Source organism: Epinephelus lanceolatus, chromosome 1, assembly GCF_041903045.1.
Source record: "Epinephelus lanceolatus isolate andai-2023 chromosome 1, ASM4190304v1, whole genome shotgun sequence".
NCBI classification, from domain to species: domain Eukaryota; kingdom Metazoa; phylum Chordata; class Actinopteri; order Perciformes; family Serranidae; genus Epinephelus; species Epinephelus lanceolatus.
This window is the reverse complement of record NC_135734.1, coordinates 31,686,146-31,707,088: the sequence shown is the minus strand read 5'-3', so window position 1 is coordinate 31,707,088 and position 20,943 is coordinate 31,686,146. Positions and strand designations below refer to the sequence as shown.

Sequence of the window (20,943 nt, the reverse complement as noted above, 5' to 3'; positions counted from 1 at the left end):
TTATGTGAATTTTTTTTAAAAAAACATAACTGCTTCCAAAGTCTTTTTATCATATATAATTTATGATAATTCCCTCTGTACAACTGTATTTATTCAGGTTTCTCGCCAAAAAATATATTTTACATGACTAGTTTGAACACATTATAGGACATTATAATTTACCTTGGCCCAATACTCAATTTTACTGAATAAAGCTTACACCCATCATAATGTAACTCAATGTAACCTGCGTCAACAATTAGTTCCTGTCACTGACTGCTAACAGCTGACTTTAACTAGCTCTCCTCCTGCCAATGTCAACAGGGATTTGTTTGTTGTTCACAGTGTAACTTTAGCATTATCAGGGAAACAATAGGGTGCATCCCCTGGCACACTGATCCTGAGTTTACTGCTTCCTTTCAACCCAGGGAAGATCTCTGATCGTCCCAAACGCATTTCCTATTGTGCCCTGGACAATGCTAGTTTTTGAGCCCTACTTTTTAAGCCCATGCAAAATTGATGTGAGACAACGAAAAACATCGAACACTGCCACAGGTGAATGCCATGTTATTTGTGGATAGGCTGATGACAGTCAACAAGGCAAATATCAGGGGGAACAGATGTGCAGAGGTGCATCCGTTCTGTGCAGTCAGGTATTGTTATTGTCATTTTGGGAACAGCTACTTGTGGTTTTAATATTAAACAAAGTGGTTTAGAAAATGTGTTGCTTTTTTACAATCTGTGTGATCGTCTGACCGGTTGTCTTTGTTGTCCAGACTCTGTTGTAACAATGTCACCATGTTTTCAGATATTAGCAATTACTCATGTAGGTACAAAACAGAAAGAAATGATAGGCAAACTTATAAAAAAGGAGAGAAAAAAATGAAATATCCTCATAATGATAAGGCAGGACCCTTCTAAAGACCCAAATCATTTCAGCTACTGTTGTGCTTGACTTTTGCATTCTCCCAAACAAATTCCCAATCAGTCAAAATCACATAAATCGTCTGACACATTGTGAAACTGGAGATTTTGAGGCAGTTTCTGGTTTGGGCACATTAAAAAGACAGACGTCAACCAACGTTAACACACAAATATACACTATATACAGAGGAGTTTTCTTTGCCAATGCACTTTAACATAGTTATTAGTCAACAGACAGTAGAGATATCTGGCAACCTTTGGCCCAATTTCCCTTTAAGAAAGATGTGGGAGCAAACAGCAGCTCCTCGGGTCAAAACCTCGGTCTCCAATGGGAACTAAAGACTGACTCAGACTCGATGTGCACAAGGTTCTGCGTTGGTTCACTAGATGTGGCACTGTTGGAGACATCACCAGTTCAGGTTTAGCTAGAGATGATGCATGTAATCCACCCCCTCAATTTAAAATGAGCTAATAATGGTTAAATGCCAAAGGATCTCAGAAATTAAACAAGAACAAAGACTATTGATAGCTTTTGCTCGCTGTTATATTCTCTCATCTTTGAGCTCCAGTTGCATTTACCTTTGGCGTTAGTTATTTTGTGGTGATTTTGAATGAATTGACTGTTTGTTGTGAACAATTTTGCCTTACAGCCTATAGTCCATTCCTTAATCTTTTGCCCATGTGAATTTGGTTTTAACTCTGTTCTCTTGAAATGCAGAGTTTCCCTCTCACTACGGCCCTGTGCACACAGGTTCAACATTTGGAGAAAGCCAAAGCTTGACGGGCCTGCTGTGTTCACTTACGGTCGATTGGACATTCGCAGGGAGGGGGATAGTTGTTGAGCCAACTCTAACAGTTGTTTTGTTGATTTCAATCCCTCATTGAAACTTCCTTTTTCACAGACAATTCAAAATCCGTTTTCATTTGCGTACGCCTTTCCCGGCACACGTATGTACATTGCATTCTGTGAATTAGAGTCACGTCATGTGTTGTTTTGTTATTGTCGGGCTGAACAGCAGCTGAAAGGAGCACACTCCCGTCTTTTCCTCTCCACTTCGAGGAACAGGGCATGACCCTTCCCACATTGCACCTCTCCCTCTTCCTACCATGCTGCTCTCCTCTCACTCCCTGTCTCCTGTCAAAACACAGGTTGAGCTATAAATCATCACCCCTGTGATTTCTCACAGGACTGCTGAGATCAGACTCGCATAAAGTGATCATTAAGGGTTGGGTTAGGGTTACATAATCTTAAATGAGGATTGTATAGACTGAATCAGGTGTTTATCTCCATGTCTTTCTCTGTCATCCTCATCCTCCTTCCCCTCTTAACTCGTATGCGCCGTTTTTAATGCAACACTTCTCAGGCACAGAGGTGCATGTGTGTGTATGTCGGTGTGTGTGTGAGACAAAAATAGATTTTTACCTTGTTCTTCTGTCATAAATGGAAGGAGTGCCCCGAACTATGCTTTGTTTATGCTACACAAATGTGTCCTCACACATTTGTCTTTCACCGTGACATCGTGACCACATGGCACATACATGTATTTATGTGTGTGTGTGTTAGAGGCCTTGACAGCATGCACCACTCCTTCCCCTTATCCAGTGAGGAAGCTCTTGAGGCTCAAGAGACTCATCAACTATTAACTCATAACTATTTAAAGGAATTAGGGGAAAGTTCATGTCCTCAGATTATTGTTAAACTCCAGATTCCCAGAGAGCAGCATATGGAGTACGCACACACACATACACACACACACACACAGATTTAGCCTATATACTACAACAGTCGATGCTCTTGCTCTGTCTCTTGTCTCTTTAGCTTTAGGCTAAGGGAGCTGTTAGTCTGGGGCTACAAAATCTTTCACACTGGCACAATCCTGGCACACTCCAAAGTGGGATAACCTCGACGTGGAGCAGGGCTTGGAGCGGGGTTAGTCTCCAGTTTGGGATTTGGGATATCTCCTGAAAATCAACTAAACCATGGTAACTACTACTAACTGAAACCAAATGTAGCCTAGCTAGCAATCTAGCTAACTTAAAGCACTGTATGTCCATAAAAGACTTAAAAACATCAAGAAAAAGGTTTTCCCCCATCTGTTAGCGAAGCTAGCTGAGGCAGGATTCAGTAGGAACAATAATACAATGGAAACATTAGTCACATGTGCCAGTGGACATTTAACCCAGGTGCAGTGTCAATCATATAGCCACAGGCTTAGGTTAACCATGGGTTAACAATCTGTGTGTGAAAAGGGGCTAAGTTGGTCTTGGGCTAAGATGCGTGCATGTATACTGACCTGCTCATAGTGAGTCCATTGTGCTTACATGCCCTTGTATGTGCAGACATATACAGCATAATGTGTGTGTGTTTGTTCTTAAATGTTTCTTTGCATGAAAGGGTTTGATAATGTCTCTTTAAAAATTCCTCAGAGTGCTGTTCATTAGAGTTCAGTCACCCTATCGTCTGATAATACAAAGCCCACCTCATATCCCACTCATATAATTATTCTGACAGCCATGTAGAACATATCCTGAATATCAGTGTGTGTGTGTGTGTGTGTGTGTGTGTAAATCTGGCACGCCCAGCCTTCCCACCACAATGGATAGTTAAATTACGTTACAATGATCAAAAGCTTGGTTGACAGATTGAAGAGTCAGATTAGCTCTTTTTGTTTAATAAACTGTTGTGGCTATTTTTGCCAGCTTAGGACAGGGACATGCGTTAAGATTGTTGGGCTGATTATAACCGTGAATTGGGTGTGACAACTGAACAGAACAGTCTCACCGAAACTGTTTAAATCAGTTAATATAGACAGAGATAAAATCATACAGTGTGTGGTGTTTAGTGATTGTAGTTATTTGTCTCCTGGTTTATGATACTCTTCAACTGGTTGTAGTCCTGAGCCACTGTTCACTTTAAAGGAGTAGTTCAATATTTTTGGTGATACGCTTATTCTCTTTCTTGTCAAGAGCAGATGAGAACAATGCCCTATTTCCCCATAAAACCATAACATCATTTAACATTTTTTTTTTTTTTGCATTTAAATAAGAAAATGTTACAGTATGTTAGTTGGTGAGCTTTAGAGGTGCCTTAAGATGTATTTTATCTATTTTTAACTAGCTATTTCTCTGGTTTGCAAAACGAAACTACACCCACTCGTGCATGATGACAGCGGGCTGCCAGACATCAGGCCCGAGGACTGGCTGCCAGCCTACTGCTGTGTCTCATAGGAAGTCTGTTGCGAGCTTAAAGAGGCGTCTTAAAGCTGGGTGCCCTGTGAAATGGCACAGCTTAAGTTTATTAGTAGCTGTGAACACCACCTTTATCTGTTTTTACTCGCCCTTAAAGGGAAACTTTGCTGATTTCCAACCAGATTTGTCATTGCGGTGTGGGCAGTGTGTGCAGATGAAAGGTGTTTGGATCCATCTGTGATGTCAGCACCCGCAGTTACCCGCTCCTCTGCAGGAAGAAGCCAAACGCTGTTCGTCTGCACACACATTGCGATGATGCAGAGCTGGTTAAATATCAGCAAAGTTTCGCTACAGGTACCTATATTGCTATTTTCCAAGCTACTGTAGTTGTCGTTTTTTGGAGACGGACCTTCAATGGCTATGGCAACTCAAGTTGAGCCAGCTCAAACCGCCCCCGACTTTCCGCCAGATCAGCAGACTTTCCAACTTTGTAGTCTCTGAGTGGCGAGGAGTGAGGTGAAGGGTGCTCTAGCTAACTAGCAGCAGTCTCTTTCAGTGGTGCTGGCTAGCAGCCAGTCATTGGGCCTTGACATCAGGCAAGCAGGCAAGCAGGCAGGCTTTCATCACATGGACATAGGCGTGGTTTCATCTAAAGTGGATTTGAAAAATGATAGATGCCCATTGTTTCCAGTTTATATGCTAAGCTAAGCTAATTGCCACTTGTCTTTAGCTCCATAGTTAATGCAAAGACAAGAAAGTGATACTGACTCTGCCATCTAACTTAAAAAAAGCAAAGAAGCACATTTCCTGAAATGCTGAACTGTTTCTTTCAGTTCACTTCACACACAATTGTGACCTAACCTACGTGTTGCCCACAGTGTTATCTCTATATGTACTTGCTCACTATGTGTTTCGTTCTGTAAAGACTCAAAATGCTGTGGTTATTTGTGGAAACAGCTGTTGTGTGTGTTTGTCTGGTCTTCAGGTCTGTCTCGAGCTTTCCCCAGTGTTCAGTGCTCTAGTTCCACTTTTTCACTAGCTCACCAAAACAACATTGTGCAGCCCCTCTGTGACCACGGCTAGAGGTTTAGCAACAAGCAGCTAACAACCACACTGTCTGCTCCCACTTATGAATGTTTTAGTGAGAACACAGAAAGAGTTTAACTCAGTTGGTGAAGCTCAGTAGGTGATTCTCAGCAGAGGTAGTAAAGAGGCATTTTTATGTGTTTACAGCTGAGAGTGCAAAAGCTTTTCTTTTTACTTTGTTTGGGCACTTGTCACATTGTGTTATATTGAATGTTGGGCTCAGACTAATATATGGTTACACTTATAATGGATTCTCTTTGGCACATGATTAGTTTCAGCACACACTACATAAACAAACATACAGAATTTGGTGTGATGAAACACAAGCCTCTTGTTAGATGGAAAACAGTTGTATGATGTGATCTGATGAGTCATTTTCAGAGTTTGTTTCCATACCTGAGTTTTCCAGATGCAGTTTGAACTTGTACCTGAGATTCATGTTTCAACCTACAGTGCTATATCTTTTTGAAACTGTTGAACATTGCGGCACATCTGTCCTGGTGTGCGCAGCCTTTAGGTTAACATTTGCATGACCTTCAAATCGCCCCAAAGCAACAAGTTATTTTGTGAGAAGAGTTACATCTACAGATGCAAATGCTATTCCAGAGAAGTTGTGAACATCAGAATAACATACCAGATACCTAACTGTCATCTCAGCTAACCTGTTTCCTCATCTAAACATCATCATATGCTTTTTGTGTCTCTTTCAAAGGACTGACAGCCTTTCCTCCTGGAAAATGTGCAGTTCAATATTCTTTCTATTTGTCTCTGCATTACTGGAGGGATTATTGTCCCCAGTGTACACTTGTAGTACGAGAGTAGTGAAAGCTACTGTCAAGCTAATGGGAGAGCACTTGACCTTACCTCTTCAACCTTGACCCTTTGGGGTAAAATAACACAGTTATGAGTGAATGATTGATGGTTGCAGACAAGCTGAGACTTTTTGTCTCTGCAATGTTCAGTTAGTCCGTCTTTTCTGTCTCATTTCGTTGGTAAGTGAGTGAGCTTTTTCAGTTCAAAGTTATGTTTTCAGGATCACTGTTTGTTACATAAGTTTTGCTCTGTAATTTTCTGTGTATCCCTGTATAGTCACGTTACCTATGTACAAATGGAAAGGAAGGCAGAAATTCCCCATTGTCTCAACCAATAAGAAGAAACCACTTCTCTTTGGTTTGGTCTGAGATCATGCGTGAGCATTACACATTTTACAGTAAGAGACAAAGTACTCTACCAGATGCTGTGTTGTCTTGGTTTACTAGTTATTTATTTATTGATTTATACTTCCAAAATGACAATGCACATTGATCAACATTGTCGAAAAAAATACCTGTGTTGTCCCCCAGCCAGATGTTTATTTATCGTTGAAAATAATGATAAATAAGACAGTAAACAAGATATTAAAGCAGGTAGATTCCACAATTTCGGTATTTTTGTTTTCAAAAATGGCCCATCATTATTACTGCCCATATATTGTATAAAAGAAGCAGACATAGTCTCCAGGTCTGAACAGTAAAGCCACTCCATAAGTGTCTTACACTTGCTTTCTGTCTAAAGACCAGCGGGGGCCGTCTCTACTGGTTGCAAAGTGAAGTCTAATTGTATAGAAGTCTGTGAGAAAATGATTACTTCTCACCTGATTTATTACCTCAGTCAACATTTTCCGACTTTATGGTCTCAGTCGCTAGTTTCAATTCTTCTTCAATACAGCATGATGTTTATTTTATGAATTATCGTCCCAGTTAGAGTAAAATAGATGATGAAACAGGGTATACTTTGGGCGTGGTTGCCTTTTGATTGACAAGTAACTATGATGGCAACCTGTCAGTCAGGATAGAGGTGTAGCAATGCGTATCCTGCCAGATCCACCCCGTGCTGCCCCACAGCTCTATCCTGTCATCCAAAATGGCCACTTCTGGCTTTATAAAACCAAGATGGCGACAGTCAAAAAGCCAGACGTGAGGCTTGAAAAACAGTAGACAAAAAAATCAGTGGGTGATGTCACAGTGGCTTTGTCCTATATTTTATACGGTCTATGTGACTGCCCTAAAAACTGCCCATTAATATTATTACTATTATAGTGCTGTATACTGTATAGTAGGGCTGCCTCCTGAAAGTCGAGTAGTCTTTTTTGTTTTTAATTTTTTGCCAGTCAGTGTGCTGTTTACTTCTGAGGAGGTTTTAGTCCTCTGATTTGGCTACAGAGTGAGCACTCCTTTCTTTCATGCCGCTCTTTGGTACAGGCAGCTGCCTAGAGTAGGAGAGGCTTTGCACCTTACGGCTCAGAAATAACGTTAGAAGTGGTGAATTTACAGCTCACGGCAACTTAATATGATATCGTCTCTGGCTTTTTTTGTTTTGTTTTGTTTTTTTACATCTAGTGTCAGCAAAATAGTGTTATTGCACATTTCCGGTCCGTTGTGAGTGCAGCTACCTTGTTTACTATATTACGTGAATGTCACTGGCACCCTGAACGTCCTGTTGAGCCCTGTTTAAACTGTCAAACCCTATATGGAAAAAAAGGGACACAGTCGAGTCGAGTCCGGCCCTGTTGTTTACTAAATCTGCCGTATTTGAATGAAAATAAGAGTGCGTTGATGTTTCTGCTACGTGTGTACGAGAGATAACAGCTCTAATACTCTGGTTATGAATTGATATCCATGAGTAACCACTATTTTCTTTTTATATTAGATTAGAGAACTTGCAGGTTTATACTGTTGGTATTGCATGAGGAGGCAAAAGTGAGTGCGTCACAGCTGTCACATCCACACTGAGTGACTGAGCGGAGGGAGAGAAGTGCAACTAGAGAGGCATGATGAGGTTGCCTGTCAGAGTGAAGCAACAGGAAGTCATCTGCATCTGATGTCTACCACCTTACACACACACACACACACACACACACACACACACACACACACACACACACATAGACACTTAGCACACACAGGAGAGCACACACATACAATAAAACTCTTTTAAGCATACTGGCACAAATACACAAGTATTTTCTTTATCGTTACACAGAGACATGCACACTAAAAAAAGAGGAATGAAAGACACACACATACACACACACACACACACACACACACACACACACACACACACACACAGACCACATGATAGTTAGCTGTCTGAACTTTTGCTGAGCCCAGACTCTGTCAGAGAGAGAAAATGTGTGTGTGTAGTTCCCTTTCTACCGGTCATCACTTCCTGAGGAAAAGTATGACCACACACACACACACACACACACCAGTCTCCCCTTCTGTCACTGTCACTCGGTTGTTGGTCAGTGAGCTGACACTGAACACTTTCTGAAGTGAGACAGGAGAAACAGGGTGAGTGGACTGTTCTGTACCCTGTGTGTGTGTGTGTGTGTGTGTGTCACTGTCACTGGAACACATTGAATCAATGCATGAGCAACAACGATGCAAAGATCGTCTACTGCTACATCTGATAAAGGCTTTAGGTTGTGTGATAGCTGCAGTAAATACATTTGTGCTTTTAAACGTGGTGTGTGGCGGGTCGGTCTCCACTTTTATTCTTTTATTCTATTCAGTGCTTATCAGTAAGACACTGTAGGTCAACCTGTTTTGTGTGATACAGAGTGTGCCGTCTCGCAGACAGTCTCTTAAGCGTGCTACGGTTTGTGTGCAAGATTTTTGTGATATTTGGTAGCACCTGCAAGCTTAAAAATACACAATTGACAGACTTTCGTTCACCTGTTTTTTTTTCCCCCAAAAGAGCCAAGTAAGCAAAATGAATATCTGTAACTAGGTCATGTGAGGCAGCTCCATATTCTTCAGACAGTCTCCTGTGTGTTACGTTGTATTCTTGTGTGTGTAAATGCATAAACCAGGGGCTCAGGTGAAAGAAAGAAGTTTAAGTACATAGTAGTTTTGATATTTTAGGATTATGAGTTTCCTTTAACTGCATAATAACTCAAACCAGTCTGTGCATGTTTGTTAAATATGCAGAAACTTTGTAAAATGTAGAAAAGCACAATTTCTTTAATTTGTGCCCATTTGTAAACAGTGTTGGGGAAGTTACTTTTAAAAAGTAGTGTTTGCTCGTTACTCGTTACTTCTTAAAAAAAAGTAATCCCTTACTTTACTTAGTTACCCTCTGTGAAAAGTAACTTTTTACATTTCTTGTTACTTTTACGTTACTTTTATGGTGCTTGACTTTGGGTAGAACCCCATCTCATTTCCTAAATGTGAAAAAATCTGAGTTTCCCACTGGTATTTACCACTTTGGTGATAAAATAAAGATTAAAGAGTGAGAGTTAATTTGTGTTAACTAGGCTACATGAATTTGTTACATGACAGATTACTACTACTAATAGCCTATTTGCCAGACCTGCTGCATCACTGAATGAGGAAAATATTAATATTCACACACACTATCTTTGAACAAATAGTGTCATATTCATGAATAAATCATTTTCTGTTCTGTTATTACGTGTGTAACTGTGAGACTGTGTTTGTGTAACAGACTCATACTTTGCAGTAAGCTACAGACCTGCACAAATAAATTAATTCATTTTCTCTTCTGGTATGGTATGGTAGGTACTTTATTAACCCCTCGGGGGGAAATTTCAGTGTCACAGCAGCAATTTAAAATACACAAAATAGGAGCTGCTGCAACAGGCTGCCGTTCACACAGCGCCAGGAAGGTAGGCAGGTTATGATTGTTGTTTTCTGTTAACACAATGCTGCATTTTATTGATGTTTTGGGGGTCGTTTTGATTTCCTTTGAGGTTCCGGGGTCATATGTTGCCCATGTCTGAGGTCTGACTAGCGAAGGTTAACGATACATTAAACAACACTTACCCAGCCATACAAGTGCAGTTCGCTGTCAATATATAGTTGGTTGACTTGTTCAGAATCGCCCAGGTCTTGTACATTAGTTAACGTTACTGTTTAGTGTCCTTGTCGCTGGCTCTGCAGTACTTCGGTCCGTAGAGCACAAAATCCATCAGATTATTACCATAAGCTAACCTGTCTTCGGTTGACAAACCATTAAAATAATCCGAGGAGGCGTGTGTATTTTCCATATTCCTCATACGATTCTTGATTTTGGCGCTCCTGTCTGTACTGTTGACATGGCAACTGTCACAGTTCCTGCCTAGTGCGCAGCTGAGGCAGACAGGCAGTGTCACCGTCAAATCTGTCCCCGGGAAAAGTAACGTTGTGCCCAACTGACAAAGTAACTATGTTCCGTTACCATATTTTCAGTAGTAACGCGTTACACTACTTTTTACCCAATAAAAGTAGTTACGTTACTGTAACGCGTTACTTTGTAAATCTGCTGAATAACTGTTTGTAACGCGTTTCACACAACACTGTTTGTAAGAAGGGTTGCCTCCTCCTCAATCTGACCTCAGGTTGACCTGATGTTTATCAGCGCTCTACTTTCCTAGCCTTGCAAGGTGAAACACAAAATTGGATGAAAAAATCAAATAGAAATCAGAGAGTGGGTGCTGTTTTACTCAGAGCTGTGCCAAGCAGACAGAGATTATGGTTTCTAACCTCCCACTGTGCTGAGCTTTGAAGTTTCATGAGTAAATTCAGTACCAGCCGAACAAGTGGGTTTTCAGACGCGAGGAGACTCTCGTTTCTGTCGAGAGGGCAGTCCAGACCTCTGGCTGACACTTTGTGTGCAGTTGGTGTTCCATTACTCCCCTGTTTGATCATTTAGGTGCAGAAGGGGAAGGCCCTTTCAGGTAAATTCTGTCTTTAGCGGCTTCACACCACCAAAGTTCTTAAAAAAAAGTGCCAATTTCCTGAAGAGGCAAGTTTTTGACATCCTGCTGACACTGAGCATCTGCTGAATAACTGATTTCATAAAATCAGCTACACACAAGTAAAGCACAGCATTATCACACTGTGATCATCCACTGTATCCCACAGTTTCCTTGAGCAGGACTAACCAGGCAAAGATCAAGCACACAAAGTCTTTTCAAAGAAATTGTGGGGACTGTGAGGCAGACGTGCAGGCGGGCATATCTTTGTTTTAGTCACTGAACCACATGCTGTTTTTCATGAAGAGGTCAGGAAGTCACGGAGCTAACACTCTCCCTCTCTCTGTCTATGTGTTACACATACACATTCATATACATGGGACAACTGTGATAACACAAATAGCTTACTGTGCAGAAAAAAACAACTACAAAAAACACAATTTCATCTAGAGGGGAGTCTCTGTACAACATGCCACTTTGTTGTCAGGATGTTATAAAGGCAAGAGCAAGAAAAGTGTCAAGTGTTAGACTGAGCATATGCACAGCTGTAGTAGAGGGCACATATTTATACCTGCATGCATTTTACTTCTCCTACTTAAGATGTATGAAAAACACACGGTATTAAAACATCGTAAACATGTTTTCATTTGTATATATTGTATCCAAATTTTACAGTTCTCATAGCAACCTAATTAATTTCCAACATGTGTTCAGTTGTGCTTCAGATGGAGTGAGTGTCTGCCCTGACCGTAGTGGTGTAGTTCTCACCCTCAGAGCGGGAGCATAGTTTTTATTCAAACGGAGAAGATAAGAGTGGTAAGCCTCTGAATGCAGCGGGGCAGGTTTTGCCTTTTGTCTCTCACTTTACTAAATATACCAGACCGGCTTCTGTGTTTGCTTCTGCCATGTCCTAAACTGCTCCTCACCCTGTGCATTTTTTTTGCTTGACTGTGAAATGATTGACTGTGTAGGAGTGGAGGATGCCTCTACACCCGCGGAAGAAATTATGATGATGCTGGGTGTTTTCTAACTGCAGGGCTTATTCATGGTGAGCTTTTTGCATTCGCTTAGGCTTTTTTGTTGAGTTTGTGGGGAGCTGTGTTTTTCTTCTTTGGACTTTTTTTGTGAATAAACTGATAAAATAACAGCTCACTGAGCTGCTACTACCGCTGCTTCGATCTGTTAGTTTGTCTTATTGTGTGACTTTGGTAAATCCGAAATAACCCTTTTAATTGCCAAAGTCACAATAATGCAAACAAGTAAATGTTTGAGGCAGCAGTAGACCAGCAGCTCCCGTGTTAAATCACTGTTTTTCTCCATGCAGTCTGGCTTTGAAGAGAGCAATATAACAGAGTAATTTTCCCGTTTGAAATCACTGTCTGACAGCAAGGTACAGTGGTGAAAACACTCTCAGTATAGCGTACACTTAAACTGATACTGATTTTTTTTAGGTGGGGCTTTTTCAGGTGGCCAAACTATGTAGAACAGTAGAACATTGCTTAGCCTCCATGTCTGACTCCAGCCTGCCTCTCCAAACTTTAGGTGTACCGACAGACATCTACCCCATACAACCCCACTTCAAAAAGTCTGAACTGAATAAAACTTTGCCTTCCATGATACAAATAGGACTCAAGACACTTTCCGTGCAGTAATCTGATCCCCAGCCTTTGCGTCAGTCTGTTCTGGACAGAATCATTGCTGTTGTGGAGAAATATGAAAGTTAAAAAACATTTCATACGTTTTGCAACCTTGTCCCTGAAGAGAAGATTTCACATCGTTCTGTTTGACCTCTTAGTTTAACCTTTTTTTTCCCTTAACTGTTGCTGAACATCATTCCCCCTCCTGAAGTTAACATCACAGTATTATAATTTTATTTAATGATCCAGCTGCTGTGCCTTTATTCATTACACTCCTGCCTCAATTACTGTCTTTGTCCATTCAAAGATCCTTGAGAGGTTTTACGTGAAAAGCTTGATGCTCTTTATTGTATGTGTTGGCTCAAACACACACACAGTGTTGGTCTGCCTCGTCGGTACAGTAGCTTGCCAAACCTGCCTGCCAGTTTGCCGTTGGCCTTTTGTTATTATGTCATGACTGAGGCAATAGCTGATAGAAAGTACTCCTACACGCTGTAGTCTTACCTGGAGGACAAGTTCTGACATGTGGACATCTGAGAACTGGCAGGAGACACCACTGCAAATGTCACGCACGTGCTCACACACACTCGTACACACACACCTTTTTAAACACAATACACACTGCATAAACATTACTAATCATCTGTCACCTTTTATAATGTCTGACAGGGTGTTTGCCCACACAGCACTCACTGATACAATGTTGAATTCAGTGGATTCTCTACAACAGAGTTTCCACGAACTCTCTTCGGAGTGTAGTTACAGTACAAACTTGTTTTCACCTTCGATTACGACATGATTTAAGTACCTTGGTGTAACTGCCAGGCTGCAGTGGCCTTCCTTTTTTACTCTCTAATTTGTGTTTAAGAGCCTGCTGAGTACAGAGCATGAATTTCCTCAGATAAGGGGTTTTTCGCGAAGCCTCTAGGGTGCAGTTTAATTTCTTGAAGTGGTCTGGGGACTCGCTCTCTGTCACCGGTTTCACTTTATCTCTCTCACTCTTCATCTCCAGAGCTCTCTCCCACTACATTTCTGTCTCCATATGATAACTTGATGCCAACCGGGACACAAGTCGCTCCAGTGCTCCGTCTATTTTAGGTTGCATTGACTGGCAGCCGGCCAACAAATGGAAAAATAACCAGGTTTCTCTGGTTATTAATAGTCAGCATTTTCCCCTGCAGCAGCTTCCAAGACAGTGGAAGCTACAGCCTGCGGACACACACACACACACACACACACACACATACGCTCCGCTTTCTCTCGCTTGTTCTGAAACAATGTCACAGTTGGTTTGAATTTTAAGTGGCTGCGCCGCTGATTTTCATAGCTGTGGTCCAACAAGTAAAAAGGAAACAATAAGTAATTGAGAGAAGAGGATGTTTGCTGCTCGGGGATGTTTTGAAAAGTAATTTGGAGCCATTTCAAGCCATTTTTATACCTGGTGCTGCTGTGCCATCCGAGTATTGCTATTTTTGTTTTGTACTGTTACATAATACATGGCATTCTTTGTCACACTCGAGGTTGATTAGAGGAGGTTTATTTCAAGACTTGTGTCGTTTACAAAAGATTGTTTGGCAGGCCAGGTGGTTCAGTGAAAGGACCTTTTACACTATTGATTATTTATAAACTTATACCAGTTTATCTTTTCCTGTTCACAGTTCCTTTAGTTTAAATGGAGGTCAGAATTCAAAAATGGCTTCTTCCTTCTCAAAAAAAAAAAAAGGAAAAAGCCGTGGGAAAACTAGTTCGCTGTATTAATATTCAGAAAGACACATGGATCAGAATTTTTCTCCCCAGAAAAAATATTCTGCCTTTGTGAGAAGACTTTTAATGTAAATCTTTAACAAAAATCATGATATTTTTAATGACAAGTCAGCTAATGTTTTATATTCTTATTTCTCTCAACAAATTTCATTAAAGATCAAAACCAACAATGAATTGATCCAACTTACAAGAATCTTCTAAGTATCCAAAACCTGACTTAGCTTATTCCTCTGTGCCGTAGATCATCATTGTTGTACACAAACTGTAAAAACACGTAAGTGAACCTCTTTTGTTTCAAGAAAAATGCCCAAATATTTAATAAATGAAAGTGTGTTATCCATTTTAAAGGTTTACTGTATGTTTCAGTAGAAACAAAGTGCTACACCTAAATTCAAACAATTTAAAAGGCCACTTTAACAATTAAATGCATCACAAGGTGTTCTACTAATTTCTACTAATAATCACTGAAGAACCTTGTACAAACTTGCCTGTGATTATATGCGTAGCTGTGTATGTGGTTTGCTTTCATGTGGTCTGTAGTAACCTTTGATGACTGGACTTTGACCATCTCGGCTCACCTCTCTCCAACAATGTCTGACCATCAGAGTTAGATTTTAAAACGACTGAAGAGCCTTCATTCATTAGTATCAACAAAAGTAAACATCTAGAGAGAGCTGTTGGTAGAGAATCTGTTTTCAATACTTTCTGAAATGATAGTGGTGTTGAGAGAATTTGTCAACAAATTCATGAAAAGATCAAAAGCAAAAATGAACTGATCTGATGAGTATTTTGTGTGTAGCCAGAGTCTGATATTGTTTATTCCTCTGTGCCATAAAGCTCCACTGCTGTTCAGAGACTATTAGAAACACATCACTAAGCCACACAGCTGCACTGGCTGATGTGTTCCTTCATTACAGTGTTCATGGGCACTGTCAGTTATTTTGAGTCAGTCCCTCATACACACTAACAGTAACCAATCTCACAGCTAAAATAACATAGCTCCCAACAAATCTATTCACACCTGTTTGAATGTTTCCTTAAAAAACACAGTGACCATCTCTTTTAAGAAATTAGATACCCATGCATCTTCACTAGTAACTGTAAGAGTGCACTTGGTAGAGTGCAGATCTTGGCTAGGTGGTGGGGGTGGGGGAAACCAATACAGCATGGTATCACAGTACTTTTCCATGGCAATATTGTATCAATACCCAGACTGGCAGACCAAGTTTCCATTTTTTTTAATTATATACATAAATAATATTACCAATGTAAGATGAACTTTTGGTAGCCTACTAGAATAACCCCCGAGGCGTTCCCAGGCCAGCCGGGTGATGTAGTCCCTCCAGCGTGTTCTGGGGCGGCCCCGAGGTCTCCTCCCGGTTGGACATGCCCGAAACACCTCCCAAGGGCGGCGTCCAGAAGGCATCCTTACCAGATGCCCGAACCACCTCAACTGGCTCCTCTCGATGTGGAGGAGCAGCGGCTCTACTCCGAGTCCCTCCCGGATGTCTGAGCTCCTCGCCCTATCCCTAAGGCTGAGCCCAGCCACCCTGCGGAGGAAACTTTAGTGTCATGACAATATCATATCTCTGTTGATTCCTGCCCCGACCAGGCAGCTGCTAAAGCTGATCGTGGCCACTCTAGACAATACACACAGTGCAGCTGCGCCTGGTGGAATTGTCTCTGCTGGCTTCCTTACAGTCAAGATGGCGATAAAGATAACAAAACAGGGCTTTTTTTGCACCACATATCGTGCTTAATTTTAGGGGATCATAACATATTAAGTGTGGCATTAATTTGCAGATGCTGTGGTTCAAAATGAGGCCAAACTTTTCTCTGGATGTCAATTTTTGAGCCACAGCGAAGGCCAAAACATAGCCCGCAACAGTGTGGCTTCTTGTTTTTAGCTTAGCTGGTTGCAAGAAATGCCTTTTGCTCTTTGCTTTAGCTACATGACTTTGTTGAAAATTGCCAGCTGGTTAAGAGCATCGAGGGGTCAGCAGTCAATGACAGTATTAAACAGTCAATAAAACAGGTTTTTCAACAAGGTCCTTGCGCATGCAGTTATAAATGTGCACAGAAAATTCAGTAGGTTGTAGACAGACAGATAGAAACACTCTCACACACATGCAGGCACATGCACGACTAAATGCATGATCTCCTCCATGCTTACATTTGCCAGAGATAATAAATGGGGGATTAGCTGAGAGACACAGATGAAGATAAAGAGCAAATGCATTGTTGGTATTAATTTTTACATGGGATTTGTAGTCAGCAAAAAACATGTAGAATATCACCAGCCATATACTTTAATCGTGCCGACTATAACACGCCATTTCTAGGAAATAATAGAACTATAAGTTGGAAATTGCTCACAATGTTGAAGCACACAGTTCATAAATAACAATCAGTAACCGATTCAGTACACAGAAGTGCAATCCGCTCCACAAAATAAAGCTTTTTTTTTTTTCTTTTTTTCTTTTTTTGCAAAAGCTGAAATCCTACATCCTTGACCCCAGACAGACTGAGGCTCAAACAGTCCTGCTCTCTGTGTCCTTTAGTTGGGCAATCACACAGTTAGCCACCCAAACAGCAACAGAGGAAGGCAGTGTTTTGAGCAGAAGAGACGTTCCTCAGTGCCAGAGTTCGTCTTGTACTCGCTGTGACACAATCTGCCTCCCTGTTTACTAGATAACAGACAGACTGCAGGAACGAGCTGGAGGACCAGGGGTTCTCAACATGGTGTGAAGTGTGTGTGTGTGTGTGTTTGTGTCCACTTTGTGGAAGGTGGCATGTAGGCTTGTCTGTGAATATTGTCATTGTCATCTTTATTTCGCCTCACTTCTGTTTGTCTGCTCTTTTTTTTATCTCATCTTCTCTCTTCCTCCCCACCATTCTCTCATTCCTCTAGTGTTATTTTCATTTAACAAGGCCACATTCAGTCAGCAAAGGATATTGCATCAGCTGTAGCGTCACTGCTTCATCTCTCTCCACAGCAGACATGGTGGATACCCAGCAGCTCCTAGCGTGGCCTGTAGGTTTCAGTCTGAGTGCCGTGGACCTGTCAGAGCTGGATGACAGCTCCCACTCCCTGGACATGAAGCATTTGTCTACATTAGACTACGCCTCCATCTCCTCGTCCTCCATCCAGTCCTCCCTGTCTCCCCCGCTTGTATCCTCCATCTCCTCTGCCGGTGTGGCTTATGACCCCGGTCCGCCGCAGCACGAAGAACAGCTGACCAACATGGACTACACAAACATGCACAGCTACAGGACAGCGCCAGACACACACAGTAAGTCCAGTCTGTGTAACGTGTTAACTAGAGTTTGTTTTTGCTGATTAAAGCTTAGCAGCAAAATTTACTTGCAGGAGAAAGAAACTGAACCATATGCTCAAGACCTCATGGCAAAAAGTTTCAGTGTAAAGATGCATCAAGTGTAGCACATTTAGAGGACAGTTGTAAAGATACTGTAAAATGTTCTGTAAAACATGAGAATAGTGGTTATAACCTGTTAAAGACCTGAAAACTGAAAATGCACTTAAGAGTTCAAGTAGGGGAGTTTTAATACTACTTGATATCCTGACTGCCTATGATTTTACTTTCTTTAGATTTGATCAAGCTGGAGCCAGAGTCGCCTCCACAGTACTCTGACAGCCCCGTGTTCTCCAAGCTCCAGGACGATACGTCAACAGCAGCGCTAAACATCGAGTGTCGTGTGTGTGGAGACAAAGCTTCAGGGTTTCACTATGGCGTCCACGCCTGTGAGGGCTGTAAGGTAGGAGTGAAAGATTATTATGCAAAAAGATGAAAATAAGATGTGAAAACAAACTTGGGAACTTTGTATAGTCAGTGTTAAAACTGCATATCCTCATACAACCATTTGTATCCTATCTTAGGAACTGGTATTGTCAAGTTACAGACCTCATGCAAAGTCACGTACTTAACATCAAGTTACGTACTTGTCATAAAGTTATATAGGTAAGGTTTAGGCAAGTAAGGTTACGTAAGTCAGGTTTAGGAAAAGAGACATGGTTGGGTGACGTTACGTTGAGTACTTAATGTGAAGTTACGCAGGTTAGAGTTAGGAGAGTGACGATGTTCGTTAAAATAACTCAAAGTTTACTTGGTTTCACCCGGGACATGAACACTGGTCTCATGGGGAAAAGGCCTGTGTTTTTTTTGTTTTTTTGTTTTTTACCATCCACCACCCCAACCTGCCATTTCATGTGAACTTTCAGTCACATTAGTCATGTGAACACAGCCAACCCAGTTACATGGGATATATATGAACTGTGGTGTATTACTTTTGGTAGGTATATGCAAAAATGGTGCACGAGAACAACTTAGTTTAAAACACTAGATTACATCAGACAAGGTCTGCAGCTAACAGCTATCTACATTATCAAATAATCTGTAAATTATTTCAATTGATTAATCATGTTTAATTGGCTTCCTTGTGTGGTTGAAGCCCAAATATGTTCAATTTATTATCCCAGAAGACAAAGAAAAGTAGTAAATCCTCACAATTATGAGGCTGATTGTAATTTTCGTTTGTCATTTTTGCTTGGAAAATGACTTAAATTATGAATCAGCAATCATAATAGTTTAAGCTATAGATTGCACATCACACTGAGCAAACTGCCTTCTACTTTGTGGGGCTTCAGACATCTCAAACAAAGGTTTTGTACTGTACTGTATTTTAAAGGTGAACACCACCTAAATTAAGGATTCCAACATGTTATTTCCATGGCCTAATCAATATTTGTGAACATGAGCTAGAAACTGGAGAAGTAAGTCTCAAATGTGTAATGTCATCGAGTATAAAGTCTGAAGCTGCTCCATTGACAGTGAATGGGAGACTCATTTTTTTTTCTTCTTTATGCCCAAATGAGCTTTATTCTATTGTAGCGTTCTCAGTTCTGAAACAGAAAATGTACCTATACACTCAGAAAATTCCACTGTCACTGTCATTTATAACATTTTTTCCAATGCATTGTTTAAGGAGCAGCTCCAGACTTTATACTCGATGGCATCACAAATTTGTTTCAGCACTCTAGTTTTTGGATTTGGGTGAAAGTTGTTCATATTTACTAATTATTTTGGACAGTCTTAGACCATAGGAATAACATGTATGAATTCTGAAAATGGGTGTAGTTCCACTTTCAGGGTAATGTTGTCAATCTGTATTTGAATAAGTGCACACAGTACAACCAGCAGGGCTCCGCTGTCGTATTGTTGTTCAGATTTCAAAATGAACTGTTTGGACAAAATCCAATATTTATTTTTTTAAATTCTGGCTACCAGTCATTTGACAGATGCCTATTGTGGCTTAAATAGCAGTGCACAGCAGTAGAGAATAAATTGATTGCTGCTCTGAAAAAGTAATGCTCAAGATCAAAGGAAAAAAAGAATTGACAGTCATACCACCCTAGAGTCATGTCAGGAAGTGGTGATGCTTGTAACAACTTCTACTGCAAATTGTTAGGTTTTGTTTCCTTGCTAGTCTTCCTTTTTCTGTCACCATATGTCAGCCTCAGGTGACATGTTGGTGGAATAAATAAATCTATAATTCATTTTATCATCTCTTTGATGTCTGTCACTCTAACCACAAGCCCCATACATTTTCCACTCTGCGAGGGCTCAACCCCAAGCCTGTGCCTCTACAGACGCATAGGCAGCCCCTTAAACTCTCTGTTAGTCTGTCAGTATAGAGTATAAATAACTAATAGAGAGCGGGGGAAGTTTCACACATATTTCCATTTTCTTTGAAACATCGAGGCATTATATGAAGAGCTATAAATTGAGACATTGTCCTTCAAACACATGTGAAATGGATTTTCAGAAAAGGCAGCAGCAGTACAACGTATGCTTTTTTCAGTTTGGTCCCAAGAAGGTAAAAAAGGCTCCTTCGCGTGCACTGTGTTTCTGTCAACTTCAAAAAGTTTCTGCAGTGAGAGACAAGCTCACCCTAACAGTAGCTCTTTTAATAGAACATGGTAGATTTTTATTATCATAAAAAGTAAGCTGCCTTTTGAAAACATAGATACAACTTAGTCTTATATATTCAACATAGCATTATTACAGCAACATTATATGTATATAATTATGACATTTATTGTAATTATTATATTATATATTATTATTATTATATGTATATATGTATATGTATATGTCATAGCGACAAAACCTTGACTTTGATACCATCAAGAAAAAAAACCTTGACACTGAATGACCAAAACATGACAAAATGACTTGGTTTTTCCTGTGTGGTTATAGAAACCACTTGTATGATGCAACTCAGTGCAATACGCTTGACGACAACATTACTCAAAGGATAAGTCTGGTGATAGTCTCTGTTTTTGCCATTGTCAGTAAATCCCATGAAAAGACGTTTCCTCTCACTAACATGTACTATCTGTGTTGCCAAAGCCTGATTTATCTTATTTCTCCAAAGATTGTTAAAAACACAGTGAGCCACAGTTTTAGTCTTGGCGACATGTTTCTTCAAAGCCATTAACGTGGACACTGTGGTTTGTTTTGACTCTGTCCCACAAAACACCATTTTGCTGCCATAAGTGCAGAACTTGTCAGCAAACCAAGCCACAAGTTTCAGGTTATTTAT

The 20,943-nt window shown here is 40.7% G+C and overlaps 1 protein-coding gene across 2 annotated transcripts in view; it reads left to right on the top strand.

The window, feature by feature from the left end:
• Nucleotides 1-20,943, top strand: part of pparg (peroxisome proliferator-activated receptor gamma) — a 43,011-nt gene that overhangs the window by 4,965 nt on the left and 17,103 nt on the right. For both annotated transcript variants that reach the window (XM_078169442.1, XM_033627223.2), the window contains exons 2-3: nt 17,316-17,612; nt 17,930-18,096. In XM_078169442.1, coding sequence (XP_078025568.1) covers nt 17,321-17,612; nt 17,930-18,096 — 459 coding nt within the window. In that variant the 5' untranslated portion in view covers nt 17,316-17,320. The remainder of the gene's footprint in view (nt 1-17,315; nt 17,613-17,929; nt 18,097-20,943) is intronic.